The sequence below is a fragment of the Wallemia ichthyophaga genome (assembly GCF_000400465.1).
Source record: "Wallemia ichthyophaga EXF-994 unplaced genomic scaffold scaffold18, whole genome shotgun sequence".
Taxonomy (NCBI): domain Eukaryota; kingdom Fungi; phylum Basidiomycota; class Wallemiomycetes; order Wallemiales; family Wallemiaceae; genus Wallemia; species Wallemia ichthyophaga.
This window is the reverse complement of record NW_008806291.1, coordinates 182097-193329: the sequence shown is the minus strand read 5'-3', so window position 1 is coordinate 193329 and position 11233 is coordinate 182097. Positions and strand designations below refer to the sequence as shown.

General features: G+C 48.6%; 6 protein-coding genes across 6 annotated transcripts; 2 read left to right on the top strand and 4 right to left on the bottom strand.

Annotated features, from left to right (window-relative positions):
- Positions 1-11: 11 nt before the first annotated feature.
- On the top strand, positions 12-1638 carry J056_001822 (SET and MYND domain-containing protein 3; the record flags this gene model as incomplete). The annotated part of the gene is made up of 3 exons (XM_009271450.1): positions 12-237; positions 288-1115; positions 1169-1638. The coding sequence occupies 3 exons, from the start codon at positions 12-14 to the stop codon at positions 1636-1638; spliced, it is 1524 nt and encodes a 507-aa protein (XP_009269725.1).
- A 209-nt stretch (positions 1639-1847) lies between these two features.
- Positions 1848-2728, bottom strand: J056_001821 (uncharacterized protein; the record flags this gene model as incomplete). Its single annotated transcript, XM_009271449.1, has 2 exons — positions 1848-2537; positions 2588-2728. 2 exons carry the CDS (start codon positions 2726-2728, stop codon positions 1848-1850), a joined length of 831 nt encoding a protein of 276 aa, XP_009269724.1.
- A 622-nt stretch (positions 2729-3350) lies between these two features.
- J056_001820 (uncharacterized protein) lies at positions 3351-4218 on the bottom strand (the record flags this gene model as incomplete). The annotated part of the gene is made up of 2 exons (XM_009271448.1): positions 3351-3962; positions 4009-4218. The coding sequence occupies 2 exons, from the start codon at positions 4216-4218 to the stop codon at positions 3351-3353; spliced, it is 822 nt and encodes a 273-aa protein (XP_009269723.1).
- A 289-nt stretch (positions 4219-4507) lies between these two features.
- Positions 4508-6466, bottom strand: J056_001819 (uncharacterized protein; the record flags this gene model as incomplete). Its single annotated transcript, XM_009271447.1, has 4 exons — positions 4508-5038; positions 5091-5466; positions 5520-5602; positions 5819-6466. The coding sequence occupies 4 exons, from the start codon at positions 6464-6466 to the stop codon at positions 4508-4510; spliced, it is 1638 nt and encodes a 545-aa protein (XP_009269722.1).
- A 158-nt stretch (positions 6467-6624) lies between these two features.
- J056_001818 (uncharacterized protein) lies at positions 6625-7588 on the top strand (the record flags this gene model as incomplete). Its single annotated transcript, XM_009271446.1, has 2 exons — positions 6625-7390; positions 7446-7588. 2 exons carry the CDS (start codon positions 6625-6627, stop codon positions 7586-7588), a joined length of 909 nt encoding a protein of 302 aa, XP_009269721.1.
- Positions 7589-7701: 113 nt separating this feature from the next.
- Positions 7702-11225, bottom strand: J056_001817 (Peregrin; the record flags this gene model as incomplete). Its single annotated transcript, XM_009271445.1, has 5 exons — positions 7702-9622; positions 9676-9845; positions 9895-9954; positions 10000-11069; positions 11117-11225. The coding sequence occupies 5 exons, from the start codon at positions 11223-11225 to the stop codon at positions 7702-7704; spliced, it is 3330 nt and encodes a 1109-aa protein (XP_009269720.1).
- Positions 11226-11233: the final 8 nt, after the last annotated feature.

Sequence of the window (11233 nt, the reverse complement as noted above, 5' to 3'; positions counted from 1 at the left end):
CTATACCACCAATGAGCTTCTCCGATTTGGCAGCCAAGAGAAGCGCAAGGTTGAAGCAGCAGCAGCGTGATAAGATAGATGATGTCACGGATGATATCGCCTCTGATAAGAAACCCACCGATGATAATCCCATTAATCCCATTAATCGCCCGATAAGCATCCTCAACGATGACATCCAAGTAGAGCAGACGTCGACAAAAGGTCGTGGTGTGTTTGCGCGTCGTGATATAAAGCGAGGTGGGTCGAGCGCCGATCATTGTTCTTTGCTCACCGCTCAAATCCTCCAGGTACCACCGTCCTATCCACCAAAGCGACAATGATAGCACTCGAGCACTCATACCTGGACAAACACTGCTCATACACCGCCATTCCCGGTGGCACACACGGCAAGCCTCCTCTCGCCCGCTGTTCCCTCTGCAAGAAGACACACTACATTTCCAAGCACGCCCAAAGGCTAGACTGGCCGGTGCACAAGCGGGAGTGTGAGTGTCTGCGAGCAGCTAAAACCACCCCTGAGGATTCCATTCGCCTTATGGCGAGACTGGTGTGGATGCGCGACTGCAAGCGCGCAGACGGTGATACTGACTGGGAGAAGCAACTCGATGGGCTCCACGAAACATACGACCTCCTCTCAGAAGAAGATAAAGTAGGGCTGGGCGAGCGAGTGAGACAATTCGCACTGTATTTCACTAAGGGCGAAGTGAGTAGGCTGCAGAACAGCGACGTGGATGTTTCCATACCCTACGCTATGCGTCTGTTGAATAAAATACAGACAAACGCTTTTGCTCTGCAGAACTCAGATGCTGTCGGCGTCGCAATCGCTCCCCTTGCCGCGCTCGTTAATCATGACATGCACCCGAATTGCACGTCTCAGTTCACTCGCGCTGATGACACTCTCAGTGTTGTGCTCTTCAAAGACGTAAAAAAGGGCCAGGAAATCACAACTAGCTACGTCGATCAGACCCTCCCATGGGACATGCAGCGCGATGCTTTGTGGAAGCAGTATAGGTTTGATATTGGCGAGTGTCCAAAGGATAATAATGAAGGGAGTGGGAATGTAGATAAAGATACACTACTCAACACAGTGAATGCGGCTGAAAAGTTCTATTTTGATGGTGTGTATGAGAATCATTGAATGCGTCTCTCACACTAACATACACCCCACCAGACCCTCTACGCGCATTCCAGCGTTTGCAGCCTTACTATGACACTGTCGAAAGCGCTTACGCTCCTGCGTCGAGAGTGCGAGTGCGCTATCTGCGCGTTTGCTTCGCTATCATGATCACTATCGCCCAACTAGACAACATGCCGACATGGGCGCCAAGACTCACCGTCGAGTTGGGCAGAAAGACAGTTGGGGCGCTGAAACTGATCCTACCATATGGACATCCCATACGCGCACTCACCCTCGCTGAAGTCGCCAAACAGATGCTGGCCGATAGCGGTGAAGAGAGGAACATGATGGAGTTGGCGGTCGTTGATAAGCTCGAAAAATGCGTTCTGGCTCTCGATGAATCGAGAATGGAGACACAAATTGGTTACGGAAAAGATAGCGCCCTCGAAGGCTACCTTGTTGAGGAAATTGAGGAGATCCGTAAGGAAATTCAAATGAGAAGGTTGGCTACTGTAGCGGTGTGAGTATCGCGTGGAAAATAGGAAATATAGAACTATGCCAAATGCAAAAGAAAAGGAATCTGAAGATGAATGTATCGTCTTTGTTTAACATTAGTTAATATTAGAAGTATGAAAGGTTTTGAGAGATGATCCCAGAGAAGCTAAAAATTAGTTAGAAATGATTAGAAACAGCTGATATGGTTGCTTTGATTGGTTTTGACGCATCCTCCTCATTAGTTCCACTGCATGATGGTAATCGCAGTGCTCACAATCAGTGCTAATGGCGAGAGAAGGCTAGCCATTGCGCCTGATTTGTCATCATCCTTGTTCAAGCTATCCAGTGCTTGCTGTTTCTTGGTATCCTCAGTCGTGCCAGTTGCTTTAGCCTTGTTGGTGTCAGTTGTTGCCTTATTAGCATTCTGGTTGGTATCGTTCTTAGCATCCTCGTTGTCGTTTTTGTTCGCAGTGCTGTCCAGGTTGTTCAGCTTCTGTGCAGTGTCCATCTCGCTCTTCTGCTTGTCGTCGTGGTGTCCGTGGCCGTGGTGGTGGTCGTGGTCCTTCTCGTCTTTCAAGTCTCTGTGGTGGTGCTCGTGAGGGCGTTCGTGGTGGTCCAAGTCGACATGTCCGTGGTGTTCATCGCCTCTCTTGTGGTGTGGCTTGCCATGGTGCATGTCATGGTGCTCGTGGTGCTCACCATGCTCGCCTCTTACGTGATGTGGCTCGTGGTGGTTTGGTTCGTGGTGCTGCATATCGTGGTGCTCACGGTGGTCGCCTCTCTTGTGGTGCTCACCGAGTTTGTTGTGTCCATGGTGCTCATCGTGATGTTCACCGTGCTTGCCATGCTTGCCATGCTCGCCTCTCTTGTGGTGCTCGTCGTGATGCTCTTTGTGGTATCCGTGTGGGTGAAGACCTTCGAAGCGAGCCTATGGAACAATTTAGCATGGTACACTTGTCTATACTAAGACAAACTCACAAAGTGACCGTGTTCACCTGCATGTCCATGCCCATGTCCGTGCTCTATTCCATGTTCATGGCCGTGTCCTGGTTGAGGTGCAGCGTATGAAGTAGATGCGACAGCTGCGACGAATGCGATAGATGCGACTGATAATTTCATTTTAGCTTGGAGTGATAGATAACTGTGTTGTTGTTGTGTTAGAGAGTTAAGGACAGTGGGCTTTTATAGTAATCTCATTCCCACTCGCATTCTCAAGTCCGTGCTCTGTCATACCCATTCTCGCGTCTCCCCACATATGTCTTGGCCTGTCATGGCATGACATTCCTCACTCGGCATTCTTGTCATCGCTATGCCTGTCTCTTATTGGTCAATTCTCCTCTTGGCAAAGTAAAGATTGAAGAATGTGATAACTTAAACATTTAAGTTAGATCTGTCTGTCTTTTTGGCGTGTTTTCGAACCAATCGCAAAATTTCAACATGGCTAGTATAATTTAAAGTAAAAGACAGGCGTTAGGTTTGTATCCGTGTATTTGTGTAATTATGTATCCCTGTATCCATATATCAGTGTATTAATGAATGTCTGAAATCAAAGAATTGAAAAACAAACACAACACAAAAACAAACACAACTAAAATTATAGTAGATAAAATGAATAATTATTAAGGAGATATGTACATTATATCTGTCGATGAGAAAATAAATAAGATATTTAATTAGCTTGTTAACTAGTTAGCTAGCCAGGCAACTCCACATAAGCCATTAAGACTTTAGCCTTATTCTTTTAGTTAAAGTTGAACAATGCAATCACTGCAGAACCGACGAGAACGAATGGGCTTGTGAGCATACTCATAGCGCCTGAGTGGTGATCATGGTGATCGCGTCCAGCGCGTCTGTCAAATTCGTGCTGTGTCATCTTGCCTTTCTTGCCCTCTTTCTTGCCCTCTTTGTCGTGGTGGTGCTCATTGTGTTCTTCGCCCCTCTTGTGGTGTGGCTTGCCATGGTGCATGTCATGGTGCTCGTGGTGTTTACCATGCTCGCCTCTCTTTTGGTGGTGTGGCTCACCGTGGTGTTTATCGTGATGATCGTGGTGATCGTGATCGTGTTCACCAAGGCCCTTACCGATATTTCTAGGACCGTGCTCATGATGTTCATGGTGATCGTGGTGATCGTGCTCACCGTGCTCACCGTGCTCACCCTTTCCGCCTCTCTTATGACCGTGCTCGTGTCCATGGAACTGATCGTGATCCTCCTCGTGCAAATGTCTCTTGTCGTAATTGTAGTTGTTGCGACCACCACTGCGATGTCCTCCGCCATTCCTACCGCCACGGTTAGCTCCAATACCATCTTGAGCAGGGATGCCTAACATATTTGCAAATTTTCCAGTCTTGCGTTTCTAGCATGTGTTAGAAGGTACTCAGTAATCATCATTGACTACTCACGTGGTGGTCGTGTTCGTGCTCATGTCCATGTCCATGTCCATGTCCTATGTCGAAATCCCCCTCTAGTCCATGTGGACCATGCTCGTCGTGACCAAAGTGATGGTGCTGGCCCATTTGCTGGCCGTGTCCTTGTTCATGGGCTCCAGGCATAGCTGCACTGCTTACCATGAGTGCTGAAACTGCCGCGACTGTTGCTGATGTGAAACGCATACTTGTATATTGTTTTTTATGTGGTAAAGTGGTTGAGAAGCTGAGTGGTTAACTTGTTGAGTTGTTGATGAGAAGGAGGTATTCATCCAGGCTTATATACTCTGCTGGACATTCCTTCCGCCAATTCTTGATTAAGGACCGGGTCGAAATTGGGATGGGTATGTCATGCGGATGAAATGAGAATGTTATGTGATTTCAAGTAAAGTGAATGTGATGTCATGTCAGGCCATGTCAAGTAGATATGTGATACCGTATGCCGTATGCCAGATACGATAAACGATGAACAAGATCAAGTGGTAGAATCGTATGTGGTTGCGTCTGCACCTAACAAAGACTGAGACTCGTCTGAGACATGTCCATGCCCACGCAACTGCTCCTCCTCATCCTCTTCATAGCCCAATACAACGAAAGAGGCGAGAACGAGAGCACTTCCCACTAGCCCACACGTCGTCAAGTGTAGCTGACCACGCCACCAGTCGGCTACAATGGAAAAGGGGAGACAGAGGCTGATGCCGATGGTAGCGACGAGCGGGCTAGTCTTGAGCATAGCCTGCAAGTAAAGATAGTCAGAGCTAAACGAAATAGCCATGTTGACAAGTATTATACTGCCCAATGCGGTCGTCTCTGGCAGATGAAAAGGTTCGACCTGCGTGTAGTCGAGGATGACGAGGAGGGGCCACAAACACACAGTGCTGATGGCGCCAATACAGCCGAGGAACAAAGGGAAATCGATCCGCGACTCGCTCCCAGCTGTCTTCTTGAGCAGGAGCATATAGACGGAGAAGCTGATGGCGCTAAGGAGAGCGAGTGTGTCGCCGAGCTGCGTGGGTGTGAGTGTGAGTGTGGTGTCTGATGCTGTAAGGCCAACTCACAATAGACATACCGCCAAACTCCTCGGGCTCCCCGCGCATCCCGCTAAAATCCGAAAACGTAACCAAAAACGAACCGGAAATGGAGGCGAATATGGCGAATAGCTTGGTGAATTCGAATGACTCAACGCGGAGTAGGACACCGATAAGAAATGTCCATAGACCAGAGGTTGAGCTGAGGATGGTTGAGCTCGCCACGGAAGTGAATTGGAGGCTGGCGTTGATGGAAAAGTTGGCAAGTGTCCAAAAGAGAGTGAACTTTACAGCTAATTGGAATGTTTGGTTTGGTGTGAGCATGACTGGGTTTCTAGTGGATTTGCGATTCAAGACATATGGAATCAAATAGGGGGAGAATGAGGAGGAAGTGAGGTAAGTGAGGCTGTTTAAACGTTTATATAGGGTTCAAAGACTCAAACGCACTAGGAAACTCACAAGAAAGGCTTGTTGTAACCAAGTTTGAACATTTCATCAGTCAATTCATAGCTACAGACCCAGAGAATGGCAACGAGTATAATCTGTGCGTGTGTGTGTGTGTTATTATACTGTAGCCAACTCACACCTAGCAACACCCACAAAAACCACACCAACTAAATAATTCCTGTTATCTTTCAATGACGTCATGTTACAAAAAAAAGTAAAATTTATCAAGAGACATGCCACCTTCTGAAATCTTTAACATTTGTTGAGTCGATTTGGTTTTGAGTGGACCAATCTAACAGATAATCCCTCACACTCTCTTCATTGACACCGCCAAGCAACTCCTGCTCAAGCAACTCATCTACACTCGAACAAGGCATCGCAACTGACTGTCTAGCGATCTTGCGTGACATTTGGTGGACGTTCTCCTCCTTCACACCCCCGCTAACCTCCAAATCAACCAAAGCAGCCAATAAACCGAGTTGTACGGGTGATTTCTCGTTAAAATGGCTGTTCGGTTGGATGGAATGGGTGAATTGGCCTAGTGAGCGAATATTTGCGTTAGCTGATTTAGCACTGGGTAAGTTAAACGCAGTGAAACGCTTGATGGTAATATTTTCACCGACACTAGCGATCGTCTTTGTGATTGCTTGATGGATGGACTCTGTTGAGGGAGTGGAAGGAGTGGAGGTGGGTGATGAGCTGATCAGAGGTGCATCTAACCAGCCGTTGACGTCTACATCGGTGAATCCATCCGCGTCGACGAGGAATGACAACGAATGAGTAACATCCTCAACCAGCCTCTTGAACTCGTTCGTTCTGCCCACGAAATCTGATTGACAGGATAGTTCAAGTAAACCACCTCTAGCCCTGTTTAAGGCTGGTGCACCGCCAGTAACAGGGAATCCATTGTGAAGAACAACACTGCCAATCAAACCTTCACTTCCTTCGCCCTTGCCCATAGCCTTATTTATTTTAGATGCGTTGTCGCTGTTCAAAATTGATTTCAGCGCTGTCTCTGCGGTGGATAGGTCATTGCCACTTTGATTAAGGCTAGCGACAGCCTGGTTAATTGAGCAATTGAATTTACTTCTAAGCTGCTTAATCAACTCTAAGCGTGATGGCATATCTCCTATTCAACGCCGGTTCAAACTCGAATCACCAGCTCAGCCCAATCGATGAGGATTTTGCAGAATTTAAATTTGTATCGTCGTTTGAAAGTAGCTGCCAAATATCCACCGGCGGAAACCACACGCTGATCTTGTCTAATCGACGGGTCTACGGCGCTGGCCTAAATGATTGCAATCAGCTTGGCTTAGCTGGGCACTCTATAAGCACACTCACAAAACTCGATTGGTTGAGTAGCCTATATCCAAACCACCAAACCACACGCATTCTAGCCAGTTGGTCGACTTCCTTCTTCTTTCTCGAGTCAAATACTCTCCCTCCGCTGCTTATAAGCGTTGGTGATAGTGGATTTGGATGCAGAGGCGTGGCTGATGTGGCTAGTACACACCCACACAGTCCCATTAACCTCCCTTTACACAATCACGCTCTCATCCACGCTAATTCCTCCTTCCGGCACATTATCGTCATTCTGAGACACTTGCACACCAACACATACAACGTCTTTGGCTGGGGTGCCTCTCGAAAAGGCCAACTCAGCCCCGCTAATTCTGGAAAACCTTTCCTCTCTACTCCCCACCTCCTCCTCTCGACCCAGACTCCAATTTTCAGTGCGCGGACCGGGAGAGAGCACACTATCCTCCACTCAGCAGACGGTTTGATTGGCTGGGGGAGTAACACACACGGACAGCTCAGTTTGGGTGCCTTTACCCGTGTTTTGGACTACGGGTGCACTTGGCGTGGTACTGTTGTGTACGATGGTCACTCTCTGTGGTCAGTGGGCAGGACAGGCGCTAGTCCCAACACACCCACCAGCACTCCCTCAAACACTCCCCTTCTCATTACCACAACCCCCTCCATCACTCAACTGGCAGTTGGCAGCGAACACTCCCTCTTCACCACCTCAGACAACACCGTCTGGTCCTTCGGCTGGAATGAACACGGCAACCTCGGCCTAGGCCATACCAACGACACACACAAACCCACTGCTACCCCTTTCACTGCCACACATCTACACGCTGGAAACGCTACATCATTTATACTCACTTGTACTTGATAATATTAGTCTTCATCACTGCAAAGCTGCCATCGCTCGCCTATACGCCAACCTCACCCCATCGTATGTCTTTGTGTTCTTAAATACACTCCTGTCGAGATACTGACCATCTACTTCATCCCATCCAAGTGAAATTAGATTATGCGTGGGCACCCACGCCCATGTCCTCTTACTGTCAAAGAATCGCACTAATAAACACTCAAACTTTGATCGCGGTTTCGCTTTGATTACGTTTGGTGGTATGTACTCAATATCTTCCTCATCATTCATGTCGTAGATCTCAGACGGGAAGTGCGGGTATTTCTCCCATTTCGCCCATACCAGTGATCCACTTGTAAACTTTTCGGTTTCTGTGTGGTCGTTTGGGTGGGTTATAGAGGTGGCTTCTTTCTTTGTGTTCATTTTGTTCATTTTGTTATTTATGTTGTTGGTGTTGGTTGTATTGTTGTTGTTGCTGTTCGGCTTAATTAGCTTACTTGATGATGACGCTTCTGCCTTATTCATAGGTGCCTTCGTCTTCTTCCTCGCCGATTGTCGCCGTTCGTATCGCTCCCGTTGCTCCTGCGCTTCGCGCACTTCAGCCGGCTGGCGCGTTTGGCGGTGTGGCCGTGAAGGTGTGTCATGAGCAGGTGGTGTTATTGCCCTGCTTTCCCTACCACCTTTCGCTTTCTCTCCTACGTCTTTGTCGACATCAACAATCATCTTGCTCTTTATCTTGCTCGCCGCTTTCGTTGAATCCACCTTGGAACGTGTTCTGAGCGACGTCCTCGGTGTTTCAAACTTCTCTTTCCGTTGCTTAGCTTCTTCGATTTGGTTATTATTCTCAATCTCTTCTTCTTTCTCCTTTACTTCTTCTTTCTCCTTCTCTTTCTCGCGCTCCTTCTCCTTCTCCTTCTCATATACATGCTCAACTTCCGCAGCAGCCATGCTCCTCCTGCTACTTCTTGTGCGTATCTCAGGCTTTATCCTCTTATTGCTGACGGACGGCGATCCACTCGACTGAACGCCCTCCCTATTGGTATCATTCCCAGTATCGTTTAATCTTCGCTTGACACTGTGCAGCTCCGTCTTGCGATGTCCTTCTGGCTGCTTTTGTTCTTCCTCCTGATCATTTTCCTCCTCCTTCTCCTGCTCCAAGACTTGGCTGCTAAGTTTGCTTGGCATGTTGGGCGAGTTCGCGCCGCCTCTCCTAGCACTCCTTGCATCGACACCACTAACCGCCTCGCGCAACCTGCCCGGTAAGCTTTTTGGAGTCGGAGTCGGAGCGGGAGTGGAAGTCGGCGTTGATGCTAAAGCTGAGGCTGACGCGCGTCGTCCACCCTCCCTCTCTCCCTCTCTCTTCTCACCTGGGGTAGACGAGCGCATGCTGCGACTGCTCATCATCCCCGCTTCCACCAGCCGTTGCAGTTCTACATCGGCCTCTGCGCGTTGTTTAGCTACTCTCTCCGTCTTCATCGCCTTGTGAAGCTCGGGATTATACTCGCGCTTGCGCTTGCTCTTCTTGCTCCTGCGCGAGCGCGGTGGTTGGGGCAGGGCTGCTGCGTCGCCACTCTCTCCCACTGGCTCGGGCGACGGTTCCGTGTAGAGAGTGCTATCGAACATCTTCTCCACGCCGCGCTCTTCACTTAGCATCCTTATCACACCTTCCGCAGCCTCGAACGACTCTACTGCGGGGAGAGACTGTGATAATATTTCTATGCACTGAACCTTTTGCGTCTCCGTTTCAACGTATATTGGCGAGCCTTCGAGGTTGTAATGCAGCGCGTTGTCGTATACCGTCATCACATCGCTCACGAATTGTGACTTGGTGGTGTATGCTCGGCGGTCGATGCGCGCGTAGATGGTCGACCAGTCCATCGGCGTCTTGATGACGTCTAGGTAGTTGGGTGCATCTGTGAGCGACACTGGCTCAGCGAAAAGCTCAGTCTCGTCAAGTCTGAATGTATGGTTAGAATGTATCTGTGTCACATAACACTCTCCCCCACTCACGCTACTATCCTCTCGAAAACCAGTCGCAGTGCCTTGTCGTGCGGGAAAAGGTAATGGAAAATTGTCTCGACCAGATGATTTACTTGGTTCTGCTTAGCTGCCTCCCTCTCTATCACCAAATCTGCAAGCTTCTTTGCGCGTTCTAAATCATCTCTGATCGCTGCCAAGTACTGTTGTTCAGTGTGAGTGTTTAAAATAGAGTAAAGACTTCCATCTCACCTCCAACTTTTGTCGCTTGTCTGCTTCACTATGCTGCGAATTTACAGTGGCTGACCAGGGCTGCAAGTGTTTAGTACCAACTTTGATAGAATATTCCACACCAACCTCAAGATGCAACCTGCGTATAAGACCAGCCCCTCTCCTTCTCTCCCTCTTCAAAGCCCAGTATTTGGTGACTTCATACGCAACCTCCAACTTGTAATCCAATTTGATAGTGTCGATGTGGTTCAAAATGCGATCAATAATGTACTGTGGGACGCGTGGAGGACCAGGATTAAAAGCGTGACTATGAGCTCGAGCTGCTTTAGTCGATGCAGCGCCCAGTGATGGAACAATAGAGGCGTCTTTATCCAAGTCAAACAAAGGAGCGCTTCTAACCGTCTTTGGTCGATGTCTATGACACAAAGCCCTCATAACGATGGTATCCTCCAACTGATCACCTTGCATAATATTGCGAGTTTTGCATAAAAGCCCAAACTTCTGCGCGCAAGTTGGATGCATCGCGACAAAGCATGCCCTGTCATCGCATTGTATACACGCACCAGATTTCTGCTTGCAGATGTAACAAATGAGCTTCCACCTGGATTTGGGTATCCTGTCTACACCTTCGACTGGCTCTTGGTATACAGGGTTGGAAAGACCAGTCTCAGGGATCCAGTTGGCGCATATCACGTGTGCCCACGCTCCGTTGTTTGTCTGCTTAAACGCACCGCCTTCGTTGGGACAGAGAACGCACGAGACGGGATTCTCGGGCGAGACAGTACATTTCCTGCACAGCCACTGCCCTTCTGGGATATAAGGTATGCCGTAGCAATCCTGATGGACAGCCAGATTGCAGCCATCGCAAAATACGATAGCGTTGGAGTTATCGCACTCGCTGTCGTTGCAGATAAGGCACGTGGAATCCTCGATGAACGCGTGTTTCGGTGTCTTCTGCGGTAACTTCTTCTGTAGATCGAGGAACTCCTTCTCGAGACGATCGACGATAATTTCAAAAATCTCGTAAGACACACCAGCGATCTGGATGGAGTTACGGAACTTGTTGAGATCGTCGAGCCAAATCTTATCCTGCTCATCCATATCGTACTCGACTTGCTGGTTCAATTCATCTTCTAAAGGCTCGATATACCTCTGATACGCCTTGGACTGCGTGTAAATATCATCCACTGTATTGTCTGCGGGCTGCGTCAATGCGATGATATCAGGCAGCTGGCCAACTTACAGCCAAACGCAGCCATCGACGTGTCTAGTACTTTGTTGTCCAGCGTGCTGTCATTTACCAGCTTAAACTGGGCGACCGGCACCGCTGTAGATTTCTCAGCTGCCGACATTAATGGCT